The sequence below is a fragment of the Archocentrus centrarchus genome, chromosome 8 (genome assembly GCF_007364275.1).
Source record: "Archocentrus centrarchus isolate MPI-CPG fArcCen1 chromosome 8, fArcCen1, whole genome shotgun sequence".
In the NCBI taxonomy this organism is placed as follows: Eukaryota; Metazoa; Chordata; class Actinopteri; order Cichliformes; family Cichlidae; genus Archocentrus; species Archocentrus centrarchus.
This window is the reverse complement of record NC_044353.1, coordinates 8277048-8296082: the sequence shown is the minus strand read 5'-3', so window position 1 is coordinate 8296082 and position 19035 is coordinate 8277048. Positions and strand designations below refer to the sequence as shown.

General features: G+C 41.2%; 2 protein-coding genes across 4 annotated transcripts; one reads left to right on the top strand and one right to left on the bottom strand.

Moving 5' to 3' along the window:
- The first annotated feature begins 1467 nt into the window (after window positions 1-1467).
- On the top strand, window positions 1468-13222 carry LOC115784342 (tetratricopeptide repeat protein 39A). 3 transcript variants are annotated; one of them, XM_030735543.1, is made up of 18 exons: window positions 1468-1696; window positions 2299-2403; window positions 2869-3000; window positions 3264-3322; window positions 4518-4585; window positions 4793-4857; window positions 5062-5161; window positions 5261-5326; window positions 5418-5526; window positions 5616-5683; window positions 7605-7664; window positions 7870-8031; window positions 8135-8226; window positions 9208-9328; window positions 9411-9522; window positions 9600-9714; window positions 10279-10395; window positions 12160-13222. In XM_030735543.1, exons 1-18 carry the CDS (start codon window positions 1662-1664, stop codon window positions 12266-12268), a joined length of 1695 nt encoding a protein of 564 aa, XP_030591403.1. In that variant the 5' UTR covers window positions 1468-1661; the 3' UTR covers window positions 12269-13222. The 3 variants fall into 3 exon arrangements, with proteins under 3 accessions (XP_030591403.1, XP_030591402.1, XP_030591404.1); XM_030735542.1 differs by having other exon boundaries at window positions 2296-2403; XM_030735544.1 differs by lacking the exons at window positions 1468-1696; window positions 2299-2403; window positions 2869-3000; ... (1 more) ...; window positions 4518-4585; window positions 4793-4857 and having other exon boundaries at window positions 5145-5161; window positions 5295-5326; window positions 12160-13220.
- Window positions 13223-13274: 52 nt separating this feature from the next.
- On the bottom strand, window positions 13275-18650 carry gadd45gip1 (growth arrest and DNA-damage-inducible, gamma interacting protein 1). The gene is made up of 2 exons (XM_030735599.1): window positions 18236-18650; window positions 13275-13801 (listed from the first exon to the last, which is right to left on the bottom strand). The coding sequence occupies exons 1-2, from the start codon at window positions 18634-18636 to the stop codon at window positions 13510-13512; spliced, it is 693 nt and encodes a 230-aa protein (XP_030591459.1). The 5' UTR covers window positions 18637-18650; the 3' UTR covers window positions 13275-13509.
- Between the last annotated feature and the right edge of the window lie 385 nt (window positions 18651-19035).

The window sequence follows — 19035 nt, the reverse complement described above, 5'->3', positions numbered from 1 at the left end:
AGTGACTGGTAGCAAAAACTTTAAGAATGGCCAAATCAACAATTCAGTACATTTATAACAAGAAGAACACTGACCAGCTCAGCACACTAAAGGAGACCAGGAGACAGCTAAGGTGCGTGATTATACAATTATTTGCATGTATAAAAAATAAGTAAAAAAAAAAAAAAAACCCCGATCAGACGGCACTCAAAAGGACTCAAACTCTCTCTACAAGAAATAAAAACAACACTAAAACTAAACGTTTTCAAACAATAAAAACAAAACTGAAACAAGTAAACTGTGAACACTAAATGAAACTAAACGTCAAAACAAAATCACAATTATAAACTGACTGCTCCTTCTACACGGAACAAAATTCAAAAATTTAAGGACCTGGTCTCAATACGTGAGTTTAAAGCACTTTTAAATAACCTGCCAATGACCGCAATGAGCTGTAGATGTTTTGTTTAATTTTCTAATGACGTGCTTTTTTTTACTTATTTATCCTTATGACTTGTATGGCTGTTTTCTGTTTCTGTGTATACTTCTCATACCCAGGACACACTTGAAAAAGAGATTTTAATCTCAATGTTTTTTTCCTGGTTAAAGGTAAAATAAAAATAAAAATAAAAATCTAAAAGTATAATAACTCTGCTCATTGTCCATTGTCTTCTAACCCACTGCCCACCATCTCATCCTGCCTTTACCACTGTTTGTCAAACAAGCCCACCGCTATCGTACAAACAGGTCATAGAGGTGGGTAGTAGAGGTAAGTGTTTGGCTCCACCCCGGACAGGTCGCCAGTCTGTCGCAGGGCTAACACGTAGACAACCATCAACGATCACATTACAATCACCAGTTAACCTAACTCCACTAACTGCATGTCTCTGGACTGTGAGAGAGTGCCCGGAGAGAACCCAGACACGGGGAAAGCATGCAAACTCCACACAGAAAGTTCCCATATAAATAAATAAATTAAAAATTAGAATCCTAGATGATGAAGCGCCTCTGCCGATTGTCTCCGTGTGGAATAAATAAGACAACACTACCCCCTGCTGACGGTGCCGTAGAATTACACGTGAGCTGACATGTAGGTTACAGTAAACTCACATCTTCCTGATGTTTTGTATCAGAGGTTTAAGTAGTAAACAAATAATTTGCCTTTATTTTCTGATTAACAACGAATTAAATACCCGCTTTTTGTCACCTCACCTATCATAGCTGAATGGTCATATTCCATATGGCATCAAATGCTGTGATAGCGCAAAAAAAAAAATCTCAACAGTTTCACTTTTGAGGGTAAAAGTCTGTCACTCAGTAATAAAAGCTACTGAACTTCTTAGTCAATGTGAAGACGGATGTTTAGCAGCTGCAGCACTGACCGCGATCTGCGGATATTGTGTCTGCGTGGCAGTGGTGCCACGGACGAGGAGGCGGTGCTGCGCTTCTATTGCGCAATGCGCAGTATCAGACTGTTGGATCAGCGCAGAGGAGTGTATGTTGTTACTTCTGATCACTTTAACTGACAGCAAACACTCCGCAGCGTTCCTGTCAGCTTGTACGCCACGGGTCCCGTGTCAGAGTCTGGTGTCGCGGTCTGAGACCTGAATGCATCTTGATTTTCCGCGAGTGCCGCTGAGCTCCTAACAGGTGTTGGGAGGCGCGCCGCCCGGAGAGTGAGGATGTCCAATGGGAAAGAGGCGAAAGCTGCGGAAAAGTGAGTACTGGAGGCAACTGCAAGTTAAGGGACACGTCAAAAGTTGGACTTGTTTCCACCAAAGTGTTTTTATAGAAATGCTTATCTCAAGGCAGACGATGATAAAACACCTGAGCAGAAATATAAATGTGATTATTCGCACTGTCTCCACCAGGAAACGCGAATAAGTCGATTTTTGGATGTTTTATCGCACTTTGTTTTAAAACAGTGCCAGATAAGAGTACCGGGCTGCTGCACCAGGAAGGAGACTCGTGTAGTTTTGCATTCTTTCACCTAGTTAAGCAGAGGGTGTTACTACAAGCAGCAAGTGAGCCAAAAGAAAAAAGGGGGGAAAAAAAGATCGTTTAGATGTGGGCTACCTTATTTTTTATTCTAATATTTTGTCTTATTTATTCAATAATGACTTGTTTTAGTAGAGAACCTTTTAAGCGAAGGCTCACAAAAGCAAACATGCATGCATGGAAACGCGGATGTAGTAACCCGCAGGTATTTTGATCGCTGAACGCCAATAGATCTTGTGTCATTTACTGCATTACCCTGAGTCACCATTGTGTGCATTTGTTGTGTCTGTTTTTGCCTACACGCATGTGTATGTGCAGCAGCTCCTCTGAGATGACCCTGAAAGAGTGCTTGGATGAGTGTATGGAGGCGTTGGATCTCTTCCTTAACAACCACTTCAATGAGAGCCTGGAGAAGCTGCGACCAAGGTGACAGAACAACTGCTGCTCTCTGCTCTCCAGAGGTTTTAAATGGCTCTCACTACATATGCTTGTAGTGTGCTGCGGCCTTCGTTTCACAGCATTCATAGTGGTACATTTTGAGCATGATGTCAGCAGTATTTTAGCCTTTGGTGACATTCAAAGACTTATATGGTGTGAACTGTGAAGCAGTGGCTTGGCTGTCAGGCTTCAGTTCTCCAGGATATGAAGTGTTTGCTGAAGCTGACGCCCAAGGTCTGACTGATTCAACAGCTAACAGAATGTTAGCAAAATAAACACGGTGCACAAGACAAGACTGGGTTGGTGGAGGAGATATAGAGAATAAAAAGAGGCAGATATTTACTCTTATCTTTGCGCAGCAGGGAAATGCATAGGTCATACAGTAACTGCATGTGTTTGCTTACAGTATGAGGTGTATGATGTTGATCCTGCGACTCCATGTTTTCCATGTAGAGTGAATGAGAGTATGTACCATGCTCTTATCTACGCCACAGTGTTGGAAATGCAGGCCATGATGACTTTCCAGCACGATGACATCAGCAATGCAGGAAATACCATGAAGAGTGCCCAGGAGGTCTGCCAGAGGTCAGGAAGTCTAGATCGTCTCCCCCAGATTGAGTCCTAAAAAGATCCCCATCCACGTTTTGGATAACTCGCCTTCCACAGTCCATGAGCCATAGAGGCAAATTTTAAGAGCTGCATTTACATTTATGGCTCTTCTGTGAACATACTACCAATTTGACTGGGCACATTTGATTAGCGGATGATTGATGTGTCAGAGTAGATATGGTTGCAGTTTTGAGACAGCGTCTGAATGTCCTGAAGTATTGTTTGGTATTTGTTTTCAGGTTTCGACGGAAATCTTCCAGTCTTTCTAACAAATCAGCAGGGAGCTCACTTTCTGAAGGTAAAAGGCTTGAATGCCTCACTTTTGTAGTTTTAAATGAGATCCTTCTGAGACAATAAATGCAGTGGGGTAATGTGTATTTTAGGCATTTTTACTTTAAAAGGCGCCAACTTCTCTCTATGCCATCACATACATAAATGCCTTTTTAAAGACCTACAGTTTCCCACTAACATCTTCTGAAAAGGTTACATTATAAACTGATATACCAACATGCTCACAGTCATAATGCTAAAATATTGATCTAAAACATGCATCATTTCTACTGTGTGCCAACTTAGTTTAATGTGGTACCATACTAATGCACTGTAATGTAATTTTGGTATGTAGTGTTTTCCATAAAGTACAGCTGAGGCTGATGGGAATCCAGATATATTGTCATAAACTGATGTATTAGCCAAAAAAAAAAACATTAAAATGATAGTTGAGCTAAAAAAAGGTCAGAATTACAGTTGAAGCTGAAGGGATGGGTGGACGTGTTATTAATGTTACCACAAAATTACACAACAACTCATGTTGAGATGGACTGGAGCCAAGCGATTGGCTTGCAGACCCATGCTTGCACCCCTAGAGCTACTTTGATAGTGTGACTAGAAATGACTTAAACAAATGAGAGAAGCTTGAAAAAGGAAAATGAACAACAGAGGCTCCAACACTAATCCCTGAGGGACCCCAGCTGTTAGTGAACATGTTCAGACAACTTTTTATTATTACTTGCTGTGAGCATCTAGTGATGTAGCAGCCAAACTATTGCCACAGTTGAACCAGTCACTCGCCCAACCATTCCCAGCAGATGGTTGCCGCACCCTCAGCCTGATTCTGTTCGAGGTCTCTACCTGTTAAAAGTTACTTCTTCCTCTCCACGGCCACCAAGTGCTTGCATATAAAGGATTGCTTGATCATTGGGGCTGTCTGTTTAAAATTGCAGGGTCTTTACCTTATCAATATAAAAAGCCTTGACATAACTATTAGTGTCAAATGGCACTATATAAATAACATATTTGAATTGATACGCAGATGGTCAGATTAAAGGTGATCAGTCAGGTGTAAGACAGAAAAGAATGGAGTATTATGCTACTGTCTGGTAGCTGAACTTCATAGCACGCTGTATACCTGGATTTTACACTGTTCTAGTTGACTATGGTCATTTTCTATCATTTGTTATTTAATGTGTGCATGTATGGATGTGTTTTTGCAGTGCAGCTCCATGCAGAAGTCTGTTATGCAGAATGTCAACTCCAAAGAGCTGCTCTCACCTTCCTGCAGGTGCAGTAGATTAATATCCTTCAAACAAAGTAACAGTTATATAGGCACATACTGTAACAGCACAAACTCCAGTTTTCCAAAGGCTGCACAAGTTGGAGAATCTATCTAATAGAACACACAATTAAAATGTAACAGAGCGTCTCTAATCCAAATGAACGCATTTAATCCTGTGATTTTAAATGATGACTTTGTTGCACTTTCGTGCAGGATGAGAACATGGTGAGTTTTATCAAAGGAGGGATCAAAGTACGAAACAGTTACCTTATTTACAAGTAAGTGATCCATGAAACAAAAGGCTTTTCTTAAGTAAATGTGTATCACTTTTACAGTGCAGTGCCGTGCACTGGATCTCACAAGTGTTTCCTGAACCCTTTAATATATTTTTTTCAGTCACATTTCATTAACCTCTGCAGTAAAATGTTGTCATGATACGAGATGTGATTAGAAAACTGAAACAGTTGTCTTTCATAATCCAGAGAACTGCATTCCTTCATAAAATCTCACACCTGTCTCAAAGGACCCAGCCACATTCACTTAGAGGGAGGAATAGCATTTGGAATAGGGGCGTTTAATCTGGTATGTCCCACAGTGTATTTCTACACTACTGGGTGGCTACACTTTGTGTATAATTATGTGTTTTTATGTTACAGTTTATCAGATCTTCTTTGCTTACAGACTCTCTCTCTCTTCCCTCCACGGATACTCAAAGTTTTGGAGTTTGCAGGCTTCTCCGGAGACAAGGTGCATATGAACACACACTTCCACCTTTGTGTATTTACTCATTAACGCACACCTTTATAATTTTTTTTCTATGTTTTTATCCTTTTTTTAGGAATATGGTCTGTCTCTTTTGCATGACGGTGCGACAGGGATGAACCTGCGCTCCATGCTGTGTGCTCTGCTACTTCTCTGCTACTACACCTTCCTCACATTCATACTAGGTAATTCAAAAATGCTGCTAAAATTCACACTTAAATCATTCCTATGAAGATGTCTGTATCATATATATATTTCCATTTTGTCCTGTTAGGGACAGGTGAGGGAGAGGTGGCTGAAGCTGAGAGATTGCTGAAACCTTTCCGTCTCCGCTACCCACGGGTGAGTAGCACTAATGATCTGATGACAGAATAAATCACTTCATACAAAAGCGAGGACCTTCTGTCTGGTATTGATGTTGTTAGCCCACTGTGTGCGAGTCTCCTGCAAATGTCTCACCGAAATGGATAAAATGAAAAATGAGTCCAAGACGTTTGAAGCTGTTTTATTGAACTGCTCGGGGCTCCATCGGGACCAGTTGGCCTGTTTCAGCAGTTAGCTCAGCAGCTATGGTACTACCTCTCGAGGTAGTCACTGCATCACAGAGCTTCTACCATATATTTAACTATGATTCAAGCATTAAAAAAAAAAGCCTTAAAGACAGGGTGACAGATAAATCTATTAAAGTTAGTATCACCCAACCACTGACACCCAGTGTGTATTAAGGATGAAGTGGATACCAGACTAGTGCTCTAGTATTATGGAACGCAGCACAGGATAGCTTCCAGGTTTGCGTCCATGTTGTGAGGTACACGGAAATAAAATCTCTTTTAGGCTCAGGGACAGTTTGATCAATAGAAAGGGGGGGGGGGGGGGGGGAAACACAAGCTTGTTTGCAGTCCTGTCAGTGCCAGCGTGTCTTTAGTAACTGGAAGCAGCACTGGCTGCTCTTTAAATACATCTGTGTTTGCATAAAGAGAGTGTTGGAATTGGAAAGATGTTGACTTTGCCAGCAAAGTACTTGGAGAAGAATCTGTTGGTTTTCTGCTTCAGATTTGACTGCTTCCTTATTTATTATCAACACACCAACTTTATGGAAGGGCAATACTATTCAACCAGAGTTCTTTATTAAAGGGTCATTTCTATTTATTACAGTTTTGGTTTATTACAAAATTGACTGCATTGTACTCAGCACAGTGACAACTGGCTGATTAATAAATGGATTTGAACCATCAACTGTTCTGATGATCACATCATTTTTTAAGGAAAATGCAAACATGCTGGCATTTTTTTTTAAATATCCTAAATGTGAAGATTTCATGATTTGATGTTAGCTGATGGGACAGAGGGCAGTGGGAATTTTTAACTTAGTTTTTTTTTTTTCAGTATTTTAAATTAGTTGAGGGTCACACAGTAATGTGGTGGTTAGCAGCAATGGCTCACAGCAAGAAGGCCCTGGATTCAAATCCACTGGCCAGCTCAGATCTTTCTGTGTGTGGTGACCTATCCAGGATCTACCCCACCTCCTTCCTCATGACAGCTGGGATTGGCTCCAGCCCCACTGCAACCCTGAATCGGATAAGTGGAAGAACGCAGCTGTATTCACATAGTAGAGCAGCTGTTAAGCTCTTGGAACATGGCAAAAAATAAATTGCATTAAGTAATGTTGTTAAACTCTGACCAACTCTACTTGCTGTAGTTGTGGTTCCAAATGCAGTGAAAGATCCGTATGATGGTTTAAATCCTCTGGATAAGATGTGGTGAGAACAAATTTATCATAACTAATGGAAATTTTGGCCATAAAGACAAAACAGAATCATTCATTATTGCCAGAGATTTTTGTTGTTTGTAAACGTGTAGTATCACCACGCCATAGTTTCACACAGTGATTTTTCTCAGGAGTCCCTCCGTGTATTTGCATTGTTTCTTTGTTTTTGTCATCCATCCGCACCCTGATTGATTTGACCTGAAACTGTCTCCACCTTCCACTCACGCGATCTTTCTCTCTCTCCTCCGCTTGCTTCCACCTGACTCACCTTCTTGTAAATTCAGTCCCTCTTTCCGCTCCACCTTTTACTCACAGCCCATCCCAGAGAACAAACTCAGAGCTCAGATAGTGCATACAAAGGAAAATGTGCATGTCTTGGTCAAACACTGCCAAGAATGATTGCTGTAGGATGTGCCTGCTTGCAGACAGATGAGAAAGTAACAGTGAGCTGAAATCAAGTGTTTAGAATTGTACATTTTCCCCCTCTCTTTCCAGGGAGCCATATTCCTCTTCTTCGCTGGCCGAACTGAGGAAATCAAAGGGAACATTGATGAGGTGTGTTTCAGAAAATGTGACCATAACATGACTTAATTTCACTTCTTGAGGAAAAAAGTTGGTTACTGTGGTAGCATTGCTATGTTTTTAAGCAAATGAGCTCCAAGAAACCAGTGCCTAGCGTTAATATTTAATGCACAACTTCAAACGCCTTGTCACTGTGCTTATTCTTCTTCCCCTCAGTTTCATCTCTCCCTGCTTACAGGCGGTGACGCTCTTTGAAGACGGCTGTAAGGCCCAGCAGACGTGGAAGCAGTTTCACCACATGTGCTACTGGGAGCTGATGTGGTGTTTCACCTACAAGCGTGCGTGGAAGATGGCGTACTTCTACGCTGACCTGCTGAGCAAGGAGAGTCGGTGGTCCAAGGTACAGAAATGATGTTGGGAGAGGATCGGGATGATCTTCCTGCTCGTCAAATATTTTGAAGATTTTAGTGCCTGAATCCCTTCTTTATGGTTCTCCCTGTTAGGCCATGTATGTGTACATGAAAGCTGCTTACCTCAGCATGCTGCCTAAGGATGAGGCCAGGCCTTTTGGTGAGGATGAGGTAGAGTTGTTTAGGTAAGTAGGCATCACAGTCCTTTGGCTCACCTACTCCTTATCAGTATAGATGCTGTCAGACATGTGGTATTTTCCCATAAATGTCTCTGTGCTTTGCGTTTAAAATATAGACGGTATAAAAGATGAACATAACAACTGTGATGCCGTTCATCGGTTTCTGAAGTCCAGTTTCAAAACCTCACAATGAGCATTTCTACCCACAGATGTGACCAGGAGGGTCTTTGACCAATGAGCTTGCAGTTTCATACAACATATAACCCTCCATTTTGAAACATGGCATGACCAAGAAAATGTTTAGGAGTCAAGACAGGAAGCTGCTCTCCCAAAGACGTCTATACCACTGGAAGTCTTTTTGCAACCACAGCTACCGCCACCTGGTGGCCTTCAGATAGAATGCAGCTTCTACATTGGCTTCATTTTTCTGACCCAGAAGCTACTTCCATGTTTTATACCAGGGCTATTCAACTCCAGGCCTCGAGGGCCGGTGTCCTGCAGGTTTTAGATGTGTCTCTGCTTCAACACACCTGAGTCAAATATAGAAGTCATTAGCAGGACTCTGGAAAACTTGACTGTATACTGAGGAGGTAATTCAGCCATTTGATTCAGGTGTGTTGGATCAGGGACACATTTAAAACCTGCAGGACACCGGCTCTCGAGGCCTGGAGTTGAACACCCCTGTTTTATACTGTGTGTGGATGAGCACAGTGGTACATTTGGCAGCTAAAGGGCCAGCTATTTCCCTCTAGAATATGAAGAAAACCAAACTGAACTGAAACTGTGACTTAAATTCATTAGATCAAATTATTGCTAATATATGTATATATATTCAAACAGATTTCTTAATTCACTTCACGGTGTTATAATAATAAGTCACTTTTTTTTTCAGCTTGTTGCACTCCTCTCACAATGCCAAAAAAAAAGAGTCAGATCTTACTAAGTGAATCATGCGTTTATCTCTTTGTTTATCTTCTGTATATTTAGACAAGTGCCCACCTTAAAGCAGAAGATAGCAGGGAAGTCTCCTCCAACGGAGAAGTTTGCAATCCGTAAAGCGAGACGCTACAAGGCGGCCTGCCCGGTCAGGTTACCTGTACCAGTGCTGGTGAGACTTGAGAAAGAAAGTAAACACAAACTCATATAATGCCTATTATTTTTGAGTAAAAGTATGAACTGCTTCATTACAGGAAATGATGTACATGTGGAATGGTTTCAGTATGATCAGCAAGAGGCCAGAGCTAACTGAAGGCATGATGCAGACATTGGTGGAGGCAGAGCGCACTCTACTGGAAACTCCTGGTATGGCTGCCATTTTCCAAACCATGAAACAGGGAATTTTTCATGTTCGCTCACAGTGTTTGCTCCACCCTCTGCAGAAAATGAGTACACAGTGGATGACCGCTGTGTGATCCACATGTTGAAGGGTCTGTGTTTGAAGAATCAAGGTCTCCTCCAGGCTGCTGAAGAGTGTTTTAACAAAGTGTGTTCCAGGTAAGCTGATTTCAGACACGTGCAAGTTATTTCTTGCTTACGGTGAAAGCAATTTATTTAAAATCCATTAATCTCATGTGTAGAAAGGAATATCAGTCTTTGCACTGCAAGGGAAAATCAGAGTGCATTTTTAGGCAACACTGGTGTTTTGTTGACTTGGAGCCAGAAGAGGATCTAATACTCCAGAGTTTTACTACATCATATGTCACGAGAGGGTTCAAAAACCTGTGATACAAGCTTCACACATTAGTGTGCGCTTGGTTCTGCAAGTCTGTCTTTTAAAGTGTCTCGGGGTAACTCTTCACTCGATGCTTTTTCAGTGCCGTGTTTACTTTGCAGCCATAAAACTCTCATCTCACTGTGTCACAATGTGAACATTTGCGTGGCAATCGAGAACAATTTCATGCTTAAATTACACCGACTGTCCTCATGACAGACATTTGTTTATTCACCAGATTAGTTGCCAACCTGCAGCACGACACCCAGCTGCTTAAATAGCATTCCTAGGGATGGCACATTGGTATTTTCATGCTATATTAATATTTAACTCTCCTGTTTTTGCAGTGAAAAGAAGATCAGGTTTGACCACTACTTGGTGCCCAACTGTCTTGTGGAGCTCAGTCTGCTTTACATAGACCAAGGCAGAAGGGATGACGCAATCAGGATACTGCACAAGGCCAAGTAAGTTACTCCTGTATGCAAGCCTTCATTGTCCACAGGCTGCAGCTTTATCTTTTATACTTTTTTTGTTACTAGTTTTCTACCATTTTAGTGGCACTGTCAGAAAGCTGGAACCTTATTCCGCTGCCTTTCAACTGAGCTAGCCCACATACTGTGTCTCACATAGCCACACATTTTTCAGTTTAGTTTGAGCACATGATGTCAGTCAGTCAAAGTCAGTCAAGCCACCTTCCTTTCCCATTCTGACGCTCAGTTTGAACTCAGCAGGGGATCTTGACCGGTTGTCTTTGCATAGTGTAAAAATTTAAATACGACAAAACAACTTGCGTGTGTCCAAAAGTAAATAAAATCATTATTCTTGTGAAGCTCACAGAAACCTAAAATGTAAAATCAGGAAGATGAGGTTTTCTAAAGGTTATTTGCTAAAATGTACCAAGTTAACTGGACAGAGCGAAGCCAGACATTTATCCCATTTATCCACTTGTTATGCTGTGTTAAGATGCACTATATTACCAAAAGAATTCACTCGTCCATCCAAGTCATTGAATTCAGGTCACTTCCATGGCCACAGGTGTATAAACCAAGCAGCTAGGCATGCAGACTGCTTCTACAAACATCAGCGAAAGAATGGGTCGCTCTCAGGAGCTCAGTGAATTCCAGTGTTGTACCATGATAGGATGCCACCTGTGCAACAAGTCCAGTCATGAAATTTCCTCACTACTAAATATTCCACAGTCAGTTGTTAGTGGGATTATAACAAAGTGAAAGTGAGTGGGAATGACAGCAACTCAGCCATGAAGGGGTAGACCACCTAAAATCAGAGTGGGGTCAGTGGATGCTGAGGTGCATAGTGAGCAGAAGTCGCCAACTTTCTGCCGTCAGCTGAGCAGTTTGGGGATGGCCCCTTCCTGTTCCAACATGACTGCACACCAGTGCAGAAAGCAGGTCCATAAAGACATGGATGAGCCAGTGTGGTGTAGAAGAACTTGACTGGCCTGAACAGAGTCCTGACCTCAACCTGATAGAATACCTTTACAGAGACTGTAAGCCAGGCCTTCTCCTCCAATTCTCCACCTCACAAATGTGCTTCTGGAAGAATGGTCAAAAAATTCCCATGAACACTCCTAAACCTTGTGGAAATCCTTCCCAGAAGAGCTACAGCTGTTACAGCTGCAAAGGGTGGGCCAACATCATATTAAACCCTATGGATTAAGAATGGGATGTGACTCAAGTTCATATGTGTGTGAAGGCAGACGAGTGAATACTTTTGGCAGCATAGTGTAAATGGCTGAACCTTCATGTGACACCGCTTTAAAATGTTCCCTTTTCTGTAAGCTTCTACTTACATTGTCCATCAACACTGTATTGGTAAATATTTTGATATAATATTTGCTTCATCCATGCATTTCTTTAATTTTCTTATCCAATATCACCTCTACATTTATAATTAAAACTTGTCTTAATTTCAGGTCTGTTGAATAGGATTGTACTGCAAAATAAAAAGTTGTTTTTCTGGTTGCGTGGTGTACAGCCACTGCAGGGAACACTAGAGGTCGCTCTACCCCTTTATAAGCGCACGTATTATCCATTAAGCAGTAATGATTCCAGTTCTTCAAGACTAATCACCTTTGAAAGTGCCAATGACAAACACTTCACCCAATTATTATCCATCTGCTTCCATGTATTTTATATGCTACTGTTGGATGCATGTTTATAATGTGTTATAGGACACAGCCTTACCGTGTCTCCTGTTCTGATTTGCAGACACAGATACAAAGACTACTCCATGGAGTCTCGTACACAGTTCAGGGTGCACGCTGCTCTCGCCAAACTCAAGGCTGACCCCGGCGAGGATGACGACACCCATCTCTAAGACTGCACAGGCTCCTCCCACTGGAGTCTCCATTTCCCCTCACAAGTGCACACTGGGTATTCTATTGCTGTGATCCGGTTTACCTTTTTATGTGGTTATATGCACTCCACAGTTAGACAAAGGTATAATCTGTAGAATATTTTTCATCCTTGTCAGAGAAGCACAGCTGAGGGACCTTAAAATGCACCACCTTCCACAGTTTAACACACACTTGATTGTATATATGGGAGCCGTTTATTTTATAGACAATGTTTTATTGTTTACACTGATATACACTAAATCTTAAGTGATTCAAAGCCACTAGAAATATTTAATGCAATAAATTAAGACTTAATGAAATGTAATGAATTTATTTTACTGAACTAAAACAGCTCTGTGTAATATGCAGTAATCATCCCTGTGAGGTCCAGGTACCCCAAACCCATCAGAATATGTGATTTTTGGCTTTTGAGAATGGTTCTGAGTGTTAGCAATTAGGGGAAAAAAAAAAAAATATATATATATATATATATATATATACACATTTTAACTGAAAAACATCAAAAACTATTTAAACCTGGCCCCATATTTCTTATTTTTCCTCCAACAGCAGGGTTAAGTTTAGGGTTGGTGTTACTTATCAATGACAACTTGGACCTCGCAGGGTTGAAAGCTGCTGTTGCCACGTTTGAAGTTAAGATGGTTCCAGCGTTTCACGTCCAGCTGCACAAACACATCGTTCTAAAATGTCTTAGCATCCCATTCTGTATGGGTGCAGCAGAAAACCGTATGAGCACGGCAGCGCTGGAGAGGCCAGACTACTGCTGTTCACATTCACCGGTCCTGAAGTGCTCGACTGGATCTTATGTCGGTGTTGAGACATACTTTGATCGGGGTGTGCACTTTTCAAAAACTTGACAGTATGTATAAAATTATTTTTGTATAAATAAATTGTTCTTATGAATGTCTGCATTCATGAAAATTACTTATCTTAGCACTCTGTCATGTTTTAAACACACTCACGCCATCTGTGCAGAGACTGTATTTATTTCTGGGATGGTTTTCTGTAATGGAGCGATCCTGAAAAATGAACAAAAAGTTTAAACTTCAGATCCTTACAGGTGTCAGTCAACACAATAAAAGGACTGAAGTGGGTTTTAACTGTTCCATTGAGTTGTGTTACACAGTACATCTTCAAACTTATCTAATGCAGTCTGACCCAGACCCACAGTTATTTATGTCTTAAACGGCTCGGTCCAAGACTACGAGGAGGCAGCAGGAGGTGCAGCAGAGGCTGTTGCCTGTTCCTCCCTCAGCCTGCGCTTCATTAGTTTCTTCTTCTTCTTCTCTTCCTTTTCGATTTCAGCAACCATTTCCAAGAACTTGGGGCTGCGGGGGTCCACTGCATAGCCAAAACGCTCTCTGGCCTCAGCCAGCAACTTTGTACGGCGAGCCTTCTCCTCCTTTAGCTTCTGTTTGGTTTCACGCTTTTCTTTGCGCCAGTCGGCTATCATCTTGGGCATTTTGGCCATGTTTGCGGCTATGAGTTTCTCTCTGTGGTGAAAATAGAAAAGATATCAGATGTTAATACTGTCCATCATACTAGCTGTTAATTAACACTGAATCAGAGGGAAATGTCCTGGCAAGAATTTCATAGTTTTACAATAAATTTGGTACAAATATTCATGTTAGACCACATTAAGATAACTTTAAATTCAATTCAGGTTCATTTATATAGCACCAAATCACAACAGTTACCTCAAGGCACTTCAGGTAAAGACCACACAGTACTCAGGACAAAATTCGAACAATCAAGCAAGCCCTTATGAGAAAGCAATTAGCAAAGGTGGGAAAGAAACACTCATCTTTATTTCCCACCCCTATCAGTGCTCTCACTGCAGCATTTTGGATTAAATGAAGGCTTTTAAAGGAACTTTTAGAATAATCTGATAATAAAACAGCCCAGCCAAGAAGTAATAAGTGCACAAATGAGCTTTTTAGCGCCACTCTGAGCCAGGATGTTTGTAATTTCAGTGATAAGTAAAAATGTATTTATGTAGCACTTTTCACAGATCAAAAAAAAAAAAAAAAGTGCTTCACAATAAAAGCATAATATAAAGCAATAGAATACAACATAAAACAAGTTAATTAAAAGCTTGTTTGTGTAAAAGTGTTTTCAGCTGCTTTTTAAAAGAGTCAGTGGAGTCTGTACAGTGTAAAGACAGTGGAAGAGAATTCCACAGCCTTGGTGCCACTGTCTGAAAAGCCCGATCCCCACGAGTTTTGAACCAAGTGCGCGGTGCAAACAGCGACCTTTGACCTGATGATCTCAAAGCTCGAGAAGAAGAATGAGGTTTCAGCAGGTCAGAGATATCCTGGCGAGCTTGACCATGTAAGGCCCTAAAAGTTACAAATAAAATTTTAAAATGAAATCCAAAATTTACTGGCAACCAATGAAGAAAAGCCAAAACTGGAGTGATATGAGATCTTCTATTGGTGCCAGTTAAACGATTTGCCACAGCATTCTGCACAATCTGAAGGCGAGTCAAAGCTGATTTATTGCCGTCAATAATCATCTCAAGTTCAGCCTTTGACACCAGTAATTGACTTTTAAATTATTCCTTAAATGATAAACAATTCCGAGCCAGCTGTTTGGGACACTGAACTGTCAAAATGACACCCAAATTTCTGAGGCTTGATTGAACAGAAGAGGTTGAGAAGCTGAAGATGTCTCCCAATGTCTGAAATCATATAGTCAGGAGCAACAATCAAAGTTTCAGTTTTATCAGTATTTAACTGGAGGAAATTGTCATTTAACCATACTTTACTTAAACTAGACAATTTATAAAAATCAGAGGCTCTGAAAGAACAGTATAACTGAATGTCATCAGCATTGAGATGATAAGAAATATTATTGTAATGTCTAATAATTTGGCCAAGAAGGAATAAAGCAAAAAGAGAATTGGACCCAAAACATATCCCTGAGGTACCCCACAAGGCAAGATTATTATTCCAAACACCACTTGATTGATATAAAGAGTAAAAGATCTCTCATAAATATGACACAAACAATTTTAAAAACAACACCAGTAATCCCAAAGAAGTCCCTAAGCCTGTTTATCATCATACTGTGATCAACAGTATCAAAAGCAGAGGTGACATCATCTCAAGATGGTGCTGAGCAGATGAAAGAAAGCAGTCCTACATATGTGTTTAATGTGTGTGTTGAAAGACATATCCTGACGCCAAGAGTCCTCACAGTGTTACTGGAAGTCACAGTAATGCCATCTGGAGTAAGTGCCTGTTTAGATACCATGTTTCTGAGATTTTGGGGCCAAATGTAACAACCTTAGTTTTGTCTGAATTTAGGAGAAGCGATTCAGTCACTGAATTTTTAATGACAGCACATCAAAGTAAAACCAATTCAAAAACCCTGAAAAACTTAACATGAGCGTCAGCCTCAGATCAACTTTCTTAAGGACTAATTTCAAGCGAAGCAACCATGGTAAACAATACACTTTAGGCACGCACTGCAAAGCTTTCTGGAAGCGACACCCATCTTTTATACTGCCTATGGTTTATCCTCGTGATGGCGTCAACATGCCTGTGTATTCACTTTAAGGCATTGCTATGTATAGTTAAGGTCAGTTCAGAGCTGGTACCACAACACCAAATCAAAGCAGAGAGGCTTTCGGACATTCCTCACACTAACTAAAGATGGACGGCAATGTCACACATTGGTTAGTAAGGTACTGTTTTGATGTTACCATTTTGAGCTTTTGAAACCACGTCTGCTAAGCGAGGCGTGGATCTGATGGTGAAACCGAAGGACGCTGCACATACACACAGTAGTAACAGAATCACAAGGTAGGCCCCCTTAAGATATACTCTGTTTTATCTTTTTTGACTCTAATGGGAACCAAAATTTGCTAAATGAACATTGTCTCCCATAAGCTTCTATACTACCAGACATTTTTTTTTTGTAACTCCTCAGGTCTCAAGACATCTTTATCTTGAAAGCATTTCTTGAATAAGTAAAATAGGCCATCATCCATACAGAGAACGATAAAGTTAAAAGAATTTCCCAATCTGTGATTAAGCTAAAAGATTAGTGCAAGACAGGGATGTGACAAAAGGAACAGAATATGTTGCAAAATGACAACATAGTCATTAAGCACATTTTCATATTAAAATAACTGGTTCACAAATAGGGGCTCCGCTATGTGATACAACAACTAAAAAAAAAAAAAAAAAAAAAAGAATAGGATATGATCCAAGTATTGTGGCTAAGGTTTTTAAAGAAGTTGCACTCTATTAAGACCAGTGGGCCAGATGGTATTTCGTTTTTTTCTTCTTCAAACATTTGCTGACGAGCTGACCCCGGCACAGAGCCCTTTATTCCTGTTCTCTGTTTATATGTGTTCCATTTATACAATATGGAGGAAAAAGCTGCCGTTTTTTAATGTTCCAAAAAAAACAAAAATACAAAAACCTTGCCCACAGAAAAATAATTATTTCAGACTAGCAGCAGCAACATGATGGTTGAGAACACAAGAATCAAAAAACAATATCCATCTGATTCCTCCCAATTAAAATGCATCCATCCATCTTCTTCCACTTATCCAGGGCCAGGTGCAGGGGCAGCAGGCCAAGAAGAGAAGCCCAGACCTTCCTCTCCCCAGCCACCTCCTCTAGCTCACCCAGGGGAACACCGAGGCATTCCCAGGTCAGCAGAGAGATAATCTCTCCAGCATGTCCTGGGTTTACCTTGGGGTCTCCTCCCAGTAGGACATGCCTGGAACACCTCACCCATGAGCCATCCTAGTCATGCCTAAATTTGTGAGCTTTTGACCATAGGTGAGGCTGGGGACTTAGATCGACCAGTAAATTGACAGCTTTGCATTTACGCACAGCACTCTTTACCGGTCCAGCATCTGCATCACTGCAACCGCATCCCCAAACTGCCTGTCAATTCACCTCTCCCCTCACTCATGAACAAGACCCCAAGAGTGGGCACTCTACCCTTTTCCAACTGAGGACCATGACTTAGAGGTGCTAATTGTCATTCCTGCTCCTTCACACTTGATGCCCAATTAAAATATTAAAACATGCGCGTACACACACACACACACACACACACACACACACACACACACACACACACACACACACACACACACAAACAGTCTCACTGGCAGATCTGTTGGTGACCATAGTCCAGTTTGAATCCACGGAGAGGGGGTGAAGCAGGGAGTTGCCACCTCAGACAGGCGACAAATCAAGGAAAACTTGAACTCTTGACTCTTGCATTGCCAAAATGCATGCTGTGGTTAGCTTCCTGGCACCGTTTAGGTCCCATGAGAAGGAAGGGCAACTGCAAATCAATACAAAGTTGGTCTAATTTATTGCCTTTATCCTGTGATGAAACTGATGTAAATCACACACTATGGATTAACTGGAACGTTTTGGACTGCCGTTCACAGCCACAATTAAAAGACACCCAAATGAGGGAAGAATGTCGTTTATCCATTGTATTAATCCACTATAGCTTCAAAGACCTGGAAGAAGGAGCACTGAAGCTGTTATCGCTAAATGTACAGACCAAACACCTCACTATCATACCAGTTTTTCCCTTAATATGTCGCTTTAAGACGGAGGAAGACTTTGTCCACGCATATTCTCCTATATATTTAAAACTGCTGTTTTTTCTATGGCTAACAATTCATCTGATCCTCTCCCTGTTTGCACAGAATAAGAAGGGAAGTAAAGACAGTCACACTTCGAAGATGTAAGTAGGGAAGTATGGATGTTTATTCGATTTCTAATTTGGTTCGATTTTACGTTAGCTGGTGTAAAAATAAATGTAAATTAGATTATATTGTATCCAAAAAGTTTATAAGAGAGCACTGTGACAGCGCGTTGCCGCGGACGGGACGACCAGCTGTCCGATAATTGGCGCACTGACGTTAGCCAGGTAGCATAACTTACTTTGCCAGCCGTTTGTCGCTCTCCTCCTTCTCCCTGGCTTCTATGTTCTTTAGCATCACCTCTAGCGGGGGATGCCACTCGTTTTCCTCCGCGATAATCTTCTCCAGCTGCTCATGAGTGGGCCACAGAGATGCAGGGTCGACGCCCGACGCCGAGCCGTACCGACCGAACAGCTTCCTGTCGTAGCGGGCTGTCTTCTGCCACTCTGGCGTCTTCTCGCTGTCCTTGTCGGGGATGTAAGGGTTCCGGAGGTTCAGCTTTAAAGGTTTGGGGTTATAAGACGCTATTTGCAACAGAAATCCACACTGAGAGTTCACAGAAAGTACCGCTTTAGAAGATGATAACTGCTTAAAAGTCGTACATAAGGCAACCGTCCTCCTGCAGAGCATGGACGCCGCCATCTTTCTTCTTGAACAAGAAGGACCCGGAGTAAACTCATAGGTGCCTACCGCAGTGCCTGTCCACCCTTCTCTGTGTTTAGTTTTTAATGTGACAGGACTTGTTGACTTTATCACCATTTAAAAAACTAAAGAAATTTATTTTTATAGCACACATTACAAAAAGGCATTTCAAAGATATTTTTATGAGGCATACCTAAAAGAGTGATACAATTTTATATAAGAAAGATCAAGCTGTTGAAATATATATTTGAGGTAATAAGTAGCCTACGGGATATGGAAACTGTTATTAACATGTATTCTCAGCATTTTAAAAGTGATGATTTTCTAATTTTCTCTCTTTTATATAGTTGCTAATTAAAAATGCAGCCCGGTGTGATGAGAGTTGCAATGGACAGACTT